Source organism: Piliocolobus tephrosceles, chromosome 7, assembly GCF_002776525.5.
Source record: "Piliocolobus tephrosceles isolate RC106 chromosome 7, ASM277652v3, whole genome shotgun sequence".
Taxonomy (NCBI): Eukaryota; Metazoa; Chordata; class Mammalia; order Primates; family Cercopithecidae; genus Piliocolobus; species Piliocolobus tephrosceles.
In genome coordinates, this window is record NC_045440.1 from 51,337,042 (window position 1) to 51,351,912 (window position 14,871).

At 33.3% G+C, this 14,871-nt stretch overlaps 1 protein-coding gene across 3 annotated transcripts in view; it reads left to right on the forward strand.

Annotated features, from left to right (window-relative positions):
- SNTG1 (syntrophin gamma 1) overlaps positions 1-14,871 on the forward strand; it is an 868,962-nt gene that overhangs the window by 724,994 nt on the left and 129,097 nt on the right. For all 3 annotated transcript variants that reach the window (XM_023190587.1, XM_023190588.1, XM_023190589.1), the window contains 2 exons: positions 11,373-11,489; positions 13,060-13,131. In XM_023190587.1, the coding sequence (XP_023046355.1) occupies positions 11,373-11,489; positions 13,060-13,131 (189 nt within the window). The remainder of the gene's footprint in view (positions 1-11,372; positions 11,490-13,059; positions 13,132-14,871) is intronic.

Sequence of the window (14,871 nt, forward strand, 5' to 3'; positions counted from 1 at the left end):
TTTGGGGTTCATAGGGATATTATCTTCCTCCAGAGGTAATTTACTTTTATTCCTGGCAAAATAATATCACAGGTACAATTTATCTCACTGTAATGAGAGGACTAAAGACTGTGTGCTTATGAAGGGCTCGCAGAACACTTAGGCTGCAACCTTTATGAGGTGTTGGTTATTACTCATTTATTTTTCCTCCTGTGTTATACCTTGCCTGATGTTTTTCTCTAGGAGGGCTCAGAAATCAAATATATGTTACTTAGTCCTTTGAAACTCCTGGGATTCACTGTTTTAGCCTCTAGGCAATGATTTTACAATGAGGAAATGCCAAGGGGGAAAGTGTCTCGGAGGGGATGCACATCTCTGAGCTTTTCTTTTCCTAGGCAGCTCGGCTGGTCAAGTCTGTGTTGCCTTGGTAACATTGCAGCGCTCTCTAAAATGTTTTTATCCTCATTTTTTAAAAAAGATTATTTCCTCTTTTAATCATCGTCCCTGAAGTAGAATTGATTTGTAATAAAGTGGTCCAACATGTTGTATTTGGAAATACCATGTTTATCAAGAGCCCATCATTTCTTTTTCTCTTTCAAGTCCTAGTACATTTTCATTAATGGTTTCCTCTGTCTTAAGTAATAAACACAGTTCTCATTAATACACAGCCTTACCAGCTGTTGGAATTATAACATAATTAGATGGCCTTCTCCCTGACGTAGGCATAAATTATGAGACCAAGCTTGAGGCAGCATATCTGTCATTTGGAAGGTTCATTAAAATATCGAGAGGTAGATTCCACCCCTAAATTTTCTTTTGAATTCAGTAGTTCTGGGTTAAGACCTGAGGATTTACATTTCCAACAGGTTCTCAGATGATGCTGATGTTGCTGGACTGGAAATCACGGTAATATTAGATTAGCAGCTGTCCATCTTCACTTTAGCTGAAAAAATTTACAGATAAATTTGTGGATTTGTTTTAATAAAAGTAAAGGGCATAATGTCTGCACCCTAGAACTTAAAGTATAATAAAAAAATTAGACTGCAAGAATTTGCCATTTGTTTCAGTTTTATTATTTATTATGAACATGTTGTTACAGGTTATGTTGATTCCTCCTTATAAAACACCTGAAATGCTCCCTCCTTCCTTTTGTCTTCCAAAAACTAAGGATAAATATACAAATGTAATCATTATGAAGTAGATATATATTAAAAACTGTTTCTAAAATTTATATGGAGAGGCAAAAGACCCAGAATAGCCAACACCATACTGAAGGAGAAGAGCAAAGTCAGGAGGCTCATATTATCCAATCTCAAGTCTTACTATAAAGTGACAGTAATCAAGGTAATGTTGTATTCAATGAAAGAATAGACAATATCTCAATGAAGCAGAATGGAAAGCCCAGAAATAGAGTCACACAAGTATAGTTGTTTTCTTTGAAAAAAGGAAAAAGAATACAACAAAAAAAAGGTGATATTTTCCACAGATGGTACTGGAAAAACTGGACATCCACATGAGGAATAAAAAAAATGATAATCTAGACACAAACCTTACACCTTTTAGAAACATTAACTCAAAATGGATAATATACTTACATTTAAAAGGCAAATAAAACTCCTAGAGGATGATGCAGGAGAAAATGTAGATGACCTTGAGTATGGTGATGACTTCTCAGATACAACACAAAAAGCATAATCCATGAAAGAAATAATTCATCAGTTGGAACCCATTAAAGGAAAAATCATCCTCTCTATGAATAATATAGTCATGAAAATGAGAATACAAGCTACAGACTGGAAGAAAATATATGCAAAAGGCATCTGATGAGGGACTGTTACCTGAAGTACACAGAGAACTCTTAAAACTTAGCAATTAGAAAGGAAGCATCCTGATTTGAAACAGACAAAATACCTGAACAAGCACCTCATGAAAAAACTACACACATACACACACACACACGCATATATATACACACACACGCATATATATACACACACACAAATGGCAAATCAATTTCATTCTGCTGGGGGATTTTACTAGTGGGGCAGCTGTGCAAGTTAGGGCAAGAGATAGTTGGGAGCTCTGTGCTTTCTACTTAGTTTTTCTGTGAACCCAAAACCACTTTAAAAAAAGAAATTCTATTGAAGAAAAAAATATGAACTAAAATAAATTTTAAAATAATAAATAAGTTATTATTTTATAGTACAAGCTTCACATATTGGGCATGTTTTGTGATAATGATACATTTAATTTAAAGTAAATGAGCTTCCAAATTATCTTAAAATAATAGATATTTGGAAGTCCTCTTGTCATTTAATGTGTTTAGGGAAATTCTCCTTTTAATTCTACTTTTTTCTAAAACATCCTATTTCTATTATGCCTGTAGTTCCCATTTTTACATTTTTTATAAATTAAGAGACACATTGATTCTTAAGAATTATTATTTTCTGTGAGACTCATAGGAAGAACATACTGAAACTGCTTTATGTATCTTCAACTGTGTAATTATTATACCCAAGTATGGCAATGATGGTACTTTTTGGCATCTGAGAGCAATTGAAAAGAACTCCCTTTTCCTGTTTGGCATAGTAAATGGGAAGGTGAATGTTTGACTCAGAGAGCAAACATGTAGATATATCCCTTTCAGATCTGATAATCCCATTTTTATTAGGTATATTCTCAGCTCATTCCCAAAGCTAAACTCAGTTCAAAATAATAAAATTGCATAAAATGATGATATTTCTTGAAGAATAATAGTACATCACCCTTAATATTTCAGCCTGCAGCAAAGTATAGAGTTTGGAAGAGACAACAAACTCAATATTATAGTCTTAAGAGTCTCGAACATATTCTTTTTTATGATTATGTATACCACCGCATTCCTTTTTTTTCTTTCTTGCCAAAACAGAGGCATCATTAATAGACAAACTGTAAGTTTTATCGGACTGAATGAAAACTAGAAACCCTGACTTAATTGAGAAATAATGATTATGGAGATATAATTTCCAATAACTAAAATTTCATCTTATTACAATGACCCCAGAATGACAATCTAACAGTATTTGTTAGAATACTTTTTTCCTGTAGAACTTACAGAACTCTACATTATTTAAATAAAATAGTGATAGAAAACTGTTAATAATACATATTGTATGACATTTTAAAAACATGATTTAATAAAATATAATGCATATATAGAAACTTCCTAAAACTTACGCATACCGTTTAATTATTAAAAAAAAAATCAAACCTCCATAAACAAACTATGTGTCAAGAAGAATCGATTGTTAGCCTTTGTGCTGCCTGCTCCCTACTTTGCACAACTGACTTGTTCTCTTCTCACGTAACTGCTATCCTGAAAGGTTTGGTAATAATAGTCTTGCTTTGCTATACTACTTTTTTCTTTCCAACCATGAGTGCATTCCAAATACCATAGTTTATTTGAATCAAATCATATATATGTATGACTCTATATTGGCTTCTTTCAGTTAACATGATGTTCCTTGAGATTCATTCACATGTTGTTCCATATAACTATAATTTAATAATTGTACTTACTGTGTACTCATACTGTAACACAGCATGTTACTGTATTCATCTACATGATATACATTTGTGGTACAGTTCATTGATATTTTCCAAATCAGCACATAGTTGGGACTACTAAGGAGAATGCTGCTGTGAACACTAGAGAAGTACACATGCTTCTCTAGTGCTCTTACGTGCACCGGCATTCAGTTCACATAAGTGAGGAGTCCAAGGCAGGTGAGTAACTAGAGGTCAGGAGTGCAAAACCAGTCTGGCCAATATGGTGAAGCCCCCTCTCTACTAAAAATACAAAATATTAGCCGGGCATCATGGTGCATGCCTGTAATCCCAGCTACTTGGGAGGCTGAGGCAGGAGAGTCACTTGAACCCAGCAGGCGGAGGTTGCAGTGAGCTAAGATTGTGCCACTACACTCCAACCTGGGCGACAAAGGGAGACTCCTTCTCAAAAAAAGAAGTGAGGAGTCAATCTCACCAGCTCTGTTGGAGCTTTTCCATTATTACAGTTTCCAAAATTTAGCTCTTTCTGTCCTTTTAATTGCAGCCACTTTGGAAGATAAACACAGGATATACAACAGTGATTTTAAATTACATTTCTTTGATGAGCACTTTAGTTGAATACTTTCTCTAAGTTGAATAAGCCAAAATCTCTTTTCTGAAAAACCTCATTAATGCTCTTACCCACTTTTCTACTGGCTTGTCTTTTTTAGTTTCAGTCTCTTATTGTCTTATTTTTAAATTTCTATTTTTTTATACTATTAGTTTAGGTTACTCAGAAATATAATTTATTTTGGATAAAATTTTATATTTGACAACATTGAAAAATTTGCAGACTAATTTTATTTAAAAGTTTTGTGTTTTTTATATATAAATTCATATTATCAACAAAAATGATGGCCTTGTTTATTTTCTAAACCTAACATTTAATTTCTTTCTTTTTCTCAGCACGTTGGGTAAAAGTAGAAAATCATTGATTATTAGTGGTGGTAGTGTATATTCCTGTTTTGTTACTGATCTCCAAAGAATAATTTAAATAATTCACCGTTAAATACATTTTTAAAAATTACAAATACCCTTATTTGGATTATAAATTTTAAAAAATTCTATTTTAAAGACAATTTCTATTTTTAATTTGAAAACTCTATCATGAATTCATGTTGAATTTCATCATTTATTCTTCATTTTTTGAGTATGTCATTTTAATCCTTCATATTGTGAATTATATTGATGCTTTTAAATCTCATGGTATTTGTTTAATTAATACATTTACACCTCATATAAAGAATGATTAAAATGTAAATTTCCCTTTTCGTGAATATTCTTGTCAGGTGCTGTTACTCGAATTCATTCGCATTGTTCACTCATTCATGTAAAGTTGTGACTGATCCATAAATTAAGCTAGGACTGATCACCCTTTTATTCTATTCTCTGGATGACTTTACAAGAATTTAGATCATTAAAAAAAAAAAAGTTAGTAGAAATTAAAAAGATTCACAAGTTCCTCAAGATTCACAAGTTCCTCAAGTATTTTTTTTTTTTTGAGGGGATGTTTTAAATTGCAGATTAAATTAGTTTAATAATTATAGGATTCTTTATTTAAAACAAATTTCTTTCTGCATCTATTCTGACATTTGTCTAAGAATTAATATATTTCATTTCATTTATTTATTTATTTACTTTTTGAGACAAAGTGTCACTCTGTTGCCCAGCTGGATTGCAGTGGTGCCATCTCAGCTCACTGCAACCTTCACCTTCTGGGTTCAAGTGATTCTCCTGCCTCAACCTCCCAAGTAGGTGGTATTACAGGTACCCGTCACCACACCCGGTTAATTTCTATATTTTTAAAAGACACAGAGTTTCACTATGTTGGCCAGACTTGTCTCAAACTCCTGACCTCAAGTGATCCACCCATCTTGGCTTTCCAAAGTGCTGGAATTACCGGCATGAGCCACTGCACCTGGCCTCTTATTTAAATTTTAAAAGTAACTTGCAAAATATTATTTATAAGATTTTTAAACATAATTATAATATCTGTAGGATCTAGTATCATAGATTTTAGTAATTTATGCTGATGCTTGCCGTATTATTATTCTCCCTTAACAATTATTTTTTGTTTTGTTGAATACCTATTTGTATGTATTTTTTCTGTTTCACTAGTGCCTGCATCCAATACTTCTTTTTTTCTTTTCTTTTATTTTTTCTTTGCTTTTGTTTTTGCTTTTGGGTATCCCTTTATCTCTCACACTTTCTCTCTGTCTTCCTAAACATTTTCTAACTTCTTGATCTAGATTCCTGGATTACAGATGTTGAGATTTTTTAAAAATGCTTATATATATATATAATATTTTATATATTTATTTTATAAATATGTATAAATGATATACATTTTATACATATATATATGTGTGTATAAAAGCCTAAGGTTAGCCTTTGTTGAATCCCTCAAGTTTGATATTTCATATTTCATTGTATTTTAGTTCAAACTATTTTTTATCTTCATTTTTTTTTTCTTTTTTGGAGGGATGGAGTTTTGCTCTTGTTGCCCAGGCTGGAGTGCAATGACATGATCTTGGTTCACTGCAACCTCTGCCTCCCAGGTTCAAGTGATTCTCCTGCCTCAGCTAGGTAGCTGGGATTACAGGCATGAGCCACCTCACCCGGGCTTTATTATTATTATTATTATTATTATTATTAATTTAATTTTTTGTGATGGAGTTTCACTCTTGTTGCCCAGGCTGGAGTGCAATGGCACAATCTCAGCTCACCGCAACCTCTACCTCCCACGTTCAAGTGATTCTCCTGCCTCAGCCTCCCAAGTACCTGTGATTACAGGCATGTGTCACCATGCCTGGCTAATTTTGTATTTTTAGTAGAGACGGGATTTCTCCATGTTGGTCAGGCTGGCCTCGGACTCCCGACCTCAGGTGATCCTCCCCACTTGGTCTCCCCATGTGCTGGGATTACAAGCGTGAGCCACCACAACCAGCCTTAACTTCATTTTTGATTTCTCCTTTGATCTGTGGAAGCATATTCTTACTTTTCAAATCTTTTGGAGGGGGATATTCTAATTTTTTGTGAATGTTGCTCTCTCATTTCATTCTGTTTAGGGCACCACATGTCATTTGAATGGCAAAACATATTTAATACCTGTTTTATTACCTGAATATAATGATATAATTATTATAAAGGTGTAATCACATCTGGTCATTTCCAGTGCACTTGAAAATAATTTGTACTAAATTTTTGTTGAGTCAAGTGTCTTAAACATAATAAATTAAGCAGATTGTATTAATTGAATAATTCAAAACCTCTATGGCTTGATGGATTCTTAACTCCTATTTTATTAGTTATTCAATGAATTATGCTAAACTTGTTCTACAATTATCAGTTTGTTCATTTCTTTTGTTGTAGTTCCATCAGTTTTTTGTTTCATATATTTTAAAGGTATGTTATCAGGCCAGGCACAGTGGCTCAAACTTGTAATCCTAGCACTTTGGGAAGCAGAAGTGGCTGGATCGTTTGAGGTCAGAAGTTTCAGACCAACCTGGTCAACATGGTGAAACCCCACCTCTAGTAAAAATACAAAAATTAGCTGAGGTTGGTTGTGGGCGCCTTTAGTCCCAGTTACTCTAGAGGCTGAAGCGGGAGAATCACTTGAACCCGGGAGGTGGAGGTTGCAGTGAGCTGAGATCATACCACTGTACTCCAGCCTGAATGACTGAGTGAGACAGTCACAAAAACAATAATAAATAAATAAATAGTATGTTATCAGATATGAAAAAATCTAAGCATTATTATGTCTTTTTGATAGGTTTGAGACTACCATTACTAAAAGTCCTTTTTTATTTCTAGAAATGATTTGTGCCTTAGATCTACATTTTCTAATATCAGTATTGCTAAATCAATTGATCTTTGGTCTCTGAGATAATTTTTTTATTCTTTTCTTTACAAATTTTCTGTACTTTTATGTTTTAGATAAGCCTTACAGAGACAGAATATAGGTGTTTTTCTTTTGCTTTTGTATTTATTTATTTATTTGTTTGTTTGTTTTTTAGTGTAGTGTAAAAAACTTTATAAGAAGCCAGGCATGATGGGTCATTCTTGCAATCCCAGCACTTTAGAAGGCCTAGGTGATCAGATCGCTGAGACCAGGAGTTCATGACCAGCCTGGGCAACATAGTTAAACTCTGTCTCTACAAAAAATACAAAAATTAGCCAGGAGTGGTGGTGTGTGTGTCTGTAGTATTACTCAGGAGGCTGGGGCAGGAGGAGTACTTGAGCTGGGGAGGTCATGTTAGGGCTGCAGTGAACTGTGACCCTCACACTTCAGCATGGTTGATAGTGACACCCTGTCTAAAAATAAAAAATAAATAAAAATAAAATCTTTGTAAGATTGCATTTATTCTATTTACCTGCTGTATAACTAGTACCTTGTTTTGATTATATTCCACCACCTTACCTTGTGTCTTACATTTTTCCGTCACATTTGTTTATTTTTAATCTCCTTTTCTTTTAGGTTGATTATAAAACAAATTATTTTTTTCTGTATGTTTATTTTGAAGTTTTGTATATTTCACTAACATAGTTATTTTTCTTATAGTAAGTGATTACCTGAAAGATCATAACATTTGCTAAAGTTTTTACTTTACAACAGTGGCTCAGATTATTTTGTAGACTCTTGAATGTTCTTTGGATACTTTTCAAGGATCCAGAAGGTCAAAACTATTTTCATAGTAAAATGCAGATGGTATTTACCTCTTTAACTCTAATTGTTTCACAGGCATAAAGTGAAAGTTTTCCAGGAGCAAAATGATTTTGCTATCACAGGAGAGTGAATGCGGAAACATATACTAGAAATCATCTGCCTTCTGTTAAACCAGTCGTTAATGTACACGTTTTTCCTGTCTTCTTATCCCTTTTACTATGCTCTTTGCTGTCTTTGGTTTTCTGAAGACACATGACAAAGTGCCTCGGTGTGTTTATATTTATCTAGCTTTTGTTTTGTTTGTCTTCTGAATCCACGTATTGACTTCTTTTTATCTATTTGCAAAAATTCTTGAGCCATCATCTCTTTCAATACATCTTCTGTTCATTCCCTTTCTTTGCTGTGCTTGGGTTGGGACTCAAATTTGAAGTTTTATACTTCTCAGTGTAACACCTTTTTCTCTTACTCTCATATATGTTTTTTCCAAACTTTTGTCTCTCCAATCATCATTCTAGACATTTTTACTGAGCCATCTTTCTATTCACTAATTATTTCTTTAGCTGCTTTTTAATATGTTGTTAAACCCAATTTTATATTTCATAAATATTGTCTAATTTCTAAATGAAACATTTTATAATCTATTATCTCAGATATACCCTGATGAAAGTTTCAATTTTGTATCTTATATTCTTATACATAGCAAACCTAGGTAAATTTATGCCTGTATTAGAAAAATTCCAATATCTGAAATGCCTAAATATTCAGTTCTGCTATCTATTGTTTTTATTCTTCATGTTTTTCTCCTGATGTACTTCATGAAGTTTTATTTCCTTATATTCTTGGTTATTTTTATTCTCTTCCAAGAAACAGTTCTTATGAAAATATATTGACATAAGTAATGTTACTGTCATCCAGAAAAAGATTTCCATTTTCTTTAGTCAGGAGCCTGAGACAATGCCAGGATCATCATAAACCATTTCAAGCTTGACATTTTCTGGATCATCTAAATGGCTTAAATATGAGTTCCAGTCCTGGCAAGGGCTTGATGACTTCTGCCTTAACTTTGTAATTAGGATGCAGACATTTCTGATCCTAACTAAAAGCAGAGCATGTTTACTAAGGCCTCCACATGTGGAGGATTCTGGACTTTAACCTTTTGATCCAAACCTGTGACAATGACCAATGTAGCTGATTATCTCATGTGACATTTCTGTGTAGAAAGTACACCTATGGCAAAAGTTGACCCCATATTTGTATGAATGATTAACCTCTCTCACTTTTCATATTACTATAATTTTTTCCTGGTTGTCCTTTAATAGCTTGTAAAATATCTAGTTGCTTTAAGCATATTCTTTTCCAGTTTCCTAAGGTAACATTAGACGGTAGGTTGTCTATATTCTCTAATATGCAACTACTGGAAGTGTAAACTATAATATCCTTTCATTTTAACTCATGTAATTATTCTGACACATTAAATATATATTAAACTAAGTCATACTTTTCTTTATGGGATGGTTATCTATTAAGCTTCATTTACTCTTTCAAAACTGTGTTGTTATCTGATCAACTATACCTGGCCATATAAGCAATACAAAATAATCAGTTATTATAGCTAGTTCTTATTATGTTATTATTAACCAGTGAAGTCTCTGTGTAATACATATGTTAGTAATCTAAAAGATAACAGAATACATTATATAATTAAAAGCGCAAGACATCTTGGTTCAAATTCCAATTCTAACTTGTATCAAGTTTGATTCATTTGTTAAGCTAATTTATTTAAATCACAATCCCTTAATTTGTTAACTTAGGGACTTTATAGCTCAGAGGTTTATTGTAAGACAAACTGAGATAATGAGATGGTGAATAATCCAATTATTTTAGAGAGTAAACATAATTAATGGAAAGAAGATGGGATCCATGAATAGACGACAGTAATATTTCAAATCCTGCATTTCAAAGTCTTGCATTGTTATTAGTCAACTGTCACCACATTAATGCTGCACAACAAACCACCCCCTTACTAGCTGTAATACAACAATAAGTATTTCTTTCTTTCTGAAAGTGACCTGATTGTCATTAGCCACCAGTTTGGAGCTAGCTGGGCTTGGTCCAGGTGTTAAGCTGAACTCTGGTCTGCTGCACTTGTTCCTATCCTGGGTATGAGTTTTTCATGGTAATGGCAAAAGTACAAGATGCTAAGCTAACTTTACTCGTGATACATTCATGAATATCCTATTGATGATAGAAGGTCTCATGAGCCAAACAAAGAAAAAAATTATCTAGGAGGAGGGGTTAACTCTGCCAGCCATAAAGCTAAAATAAATTATACGAAGTGGGAAGTATATCCTCCCACATAGAGTTGTGATGAAAAAGAAATGGAATGCCACTTGAATATGTTGCTAGAAATGTCATACTCATTTATTATTTATGTATGTGTTTGACTCTCATGAAAATCAGATCATAGAAAGAGAGGAGTGACTCATCTCACCAAATCTTTGTTTGGAAATCGATCTACATTTATTTAAGCACTAGAGGCTAAAGAATTGGTTTCAATGCCATTTAACATATGAATACACTAGCATAAATTGTATTCATCTAAGATCAATGATTAAAAGGAAGTCATTTATTATTCTTCCCTGTCACACAGAGAGGAGAAGTGGTCCACCGCCCTAGTGGGGTGGACCTATCTTAATGCCATAAGATATCTCTCTGATTTACTTTCTTTACTCACTTCAACATTGTGTATTAAAGCACATTCCCAAATAATAAAATGTCTGCAATTGGTAAGCTAGTGTGATGCATCAATGAATTCTACTACAAATAAGTCTTTTTTTTCTGTAAGAATTGGTAGAGTGGGAAATATAATCCATGGCAGGTTGGATGGCATAAATAAACACTTGATAAATGCTGATGGAAATGTATAAGAAATTTTTATGAGAGATTTACATTCATTTACTGAAAGTAAATCTGGTTTAGTGTACTTTTTTAATCATTTAATTTGATAATTTTATGTGAGCTTTTAATACTATATGAAAAAATATCTAAAATATTTTTAATATTTACATCTAAATGTTTTTAGGCATAAGATATATTAAAATGAGAAGTTTTTGACAGTTGAATGTATACCATTTTCTTGCAGATTGTCTACATGGGCTGGTGTGAAGCCAGGGAGCAAGACCCACTTCAGGACAGAGTGTACTCCCCGACCTTCCTGGCCCTGAGAGGCTCATGTCTCTACAAGTTTCTGGCACCTCCAGTAAGTGTTTTATCCAAATTTATTGCTCTTTTCCATATTATCACAAGAGAGTGACACCAACTTAACAGTACCAAATAGTATACTATCAATATTTTTAAAAATAATATAGAAAAAAATAGAAATCAGTTTATCTGATTTAACTTACTAAAAATATATGTTCTGACATTAAACATTTACTTTATCACCCTTGAAAAGTCTGGAACTTGCTTCTTTATAAATAGTGAACCTATAAAATAATGGATCAAATTATAATGCCATTAAAAATCTCATGAAGACATGGGAAAGGAGATTTTAAGAAACATTTTCAAGCATATGTCAGTGTATTTTGTTCATTGAATATAATTTAAAGAAATGAATATACTATAAGTGAAATTAAAAAGAGTAAACAGTTTTAGAGCTATGCATAAATGAACATGTTTACTAAACTCTTATTTTCAAAGGATCTTTTGAAAGTTCTTTTAAATTTATTCGGCACTTTTAATTACTAGTAATTTATTATTAACAAGGAGTAATAAGGAAATTTCAAAATGATAGCACCTTATCTAGCTACTATTAAGTCTATCTCACCCTAGTGGTAATCCCATAAGATGATGTAAATTCTCATGGTGTTCAAAGTTTAAATTAGAGGATTCCATCCTTGGCAAACATCATAAATACATTCTGGTAAGCTGTCATTTATGACAGTCAAACTATGTTTATCTATGTTGTACTGGTCTCTCTAAATAAAATCAATAGCATTTTCATCCTCTATTATATTCTATATCCTAGTTATTGAGATTTGTACTAGATTTGTGTAGATACCTATTGCACCTCAAGTCTTCCTTTTGGAAACATGTACCTTGTAGCTCAGAAGACACTTAATAAATATTTATTGAATATAAATACCAAATACCAGACCAGTCACTTGCAAGTCTAATAATACATAGGATTTAGAAATCATCAGGTCTGACTTGCTGCTATTTTAAATGTCTGTCTCTATGTAGTTTAAAGCACTAGGAAGACAGAGGAAAAATTAATATTTATATATTTTACTCTATTCCTACTCTGAATAATTTATTTGACAGGGCAGTTAAATATATGTTCCCAACCTAAGTAAGTGAAATAACTGCATTACGCTTTTGATATGTTTGCAATGTCATAGTCATCTTGGAATTTCTTAATATAAATGATGTATATTTAAAAAATTAGAGCTGTGTTGAGATCTAGTATTCTCTTTATTTAACTAGTGGTAAATTGAGAAAAAAATTATGAGTGCTGAATGTAAATACTTAGTATTTATAGGTAGAGAATATATACATTATTTAAGACACATAAGGACACTACACAAATGAGAGCTGTTGCACATAGCATAAATCGTTTGCTGAAAGCATAAGACAAATGGTGACAAAGCGTGGAATAGAGGAAACAAAAGCATTATGTAAGGTCCTTTATGAGCATAGCTTTACAGATGAGAGACTAAATAGACACATCTGTGAAAGTTTTTCTTATTTTTCACTACATTATGTAAATCAAATACAGTGGTAAATCACTTTCTGAAACAAATTAAACATTATTTTCTTATCTCTTAAAGGTGACCACCTGGGACTGGACGAGAGCAGAGAAAACATTCTCAGTTTATGAGATTATGTGCAAGGTCCTCAAGGTATGATCAATAAGTAGTCAGTATTTGAATAACTTTTCCTCAGCAAATAGTGCCTCTGGGCTCATAAGTAGCTCATGAAAACAAATGATTCATGGAATGAAAGAAGAGACAAGATAAAGAAAAATGACAGAGAAAGAAAATAAACTAGACAAAAACAAGAAAATATGGAATGCACAGAAGTGCACTGACACTCAGCTATCTGCTTAAATAACTCGCAAGCAGACTCTGCAGTCCCGCCATGGGTGAGGGAATAGGGAGAAGCTCCTCAGGAGTTCACTGGGGACGACAATTCAGTTGAAAGTAGTCTAAATTTAAACGTTGGTTGTTACCATGCTTTTTTTTTTTTTTTTAATTCTTTTTTTTTCTGAATAAAATGCAAAAGAGAAAGATTTGCGTAAGACTTGGAATTAGAAAATGTAGAAAATATCAAAAAAATGCAAAGGAAAGTTTTGTTATTTTGTTCTTAATCTCATGGCTTGACCGTCTTTTTGCATATGTAAAAGAACATTCGATTGTCATATATGAGTTGAATTTTGTGCCATATGCAGGATTATTGCAATAGCAAGCCATCACAAATTCTTTAAAATGTCACATGGTTTCTATAGCGTTTTTTAAAGAATTAAAATTGGAATAACCTATAAAACACGAAGATTTTCTACTTTCTTCACTTTCTACTTTAAGGTTTGTAGGCTTGGACTCACCACAGATTGATAATTCAATTCCTGCATAAGGTTGACTTTGTTTCTGTACCCAAGGGAAATTAACTTCCCTTTGTTTAATATTAGCTATTTATCTTCCTGTTAAAGACTTAGCAGAATAAACACATGCTGAAACATCTAAAATACAATCAAATGCATCAAAAGTATCTGAAGGCAGAGAGACAAAAATTATAATTACCTCAAAAGTGTTCATTGTTTCTGTTCCTTAGAGAACTTTGGATTAAAGCTGAAGTTCTCTGAAGTACAAACTCCAACTAAGAATAGAGTTCATTGATTGCTCATCAGTGTGCATGCTTTGAGTTCTTTTGTAGGCGTAATGGTGGAGGGACAACATGAAACACTTGAGTGTATTGTTAGTAAATAATGATCTGACAGTTTCTTAAACAGGTTCTAGTATCTGAGAAAAGGAGATCATACCCAACTCCAGTTTTCTGAAACAATTGCCAAAATGGCTAATGAGATAGCTTTTTTTTGGTTATGGAGTCTTGCTCTGTCACCCAGGCTGGAGTGCAGTGGCATGATCTTGGCTCACTGCAACCCCCAGCTCGCGGATTCAAGCAATTCTCTTGCCTCAACCTCCTGAGTAGCTGGGACTACAGGCGCATGCCACCATGACCGGCTATTTTTTTTTTTATTTATTTCAGTAGAGATGGGTTTTCACCGTGTTGCTCAAGCTGGTCTTGAACTCCTGAGCTCAGGCAATCCACCCACCTTGCTCTCCCAAAGTGTTAGGATTACCGGTATGAACCAGTGTACCCGACCAACTGCGTATTTTTAGCAAAGCTACTCATATAATTAGAATAAGAAAAGAAAGAAGGAAAGAAAGAAAGAAAAGAAAAGAAGGAAAAGAAGGAAGGAAGGAAGGAAGGGAGGGAGGGAGGGAGGGAGGGAGGAAGGGAGGAAGGAAGGAGAGAGGAAGGAAGAAAGGAAAGACGGAAGGAAGGAAGGAAGGAGGAAGGAAGGAGAGAGAAAGGAAGGAAGGAAGGAAGGAAGATAGAAAGAAGAAAGAAAGAAAGAAAGA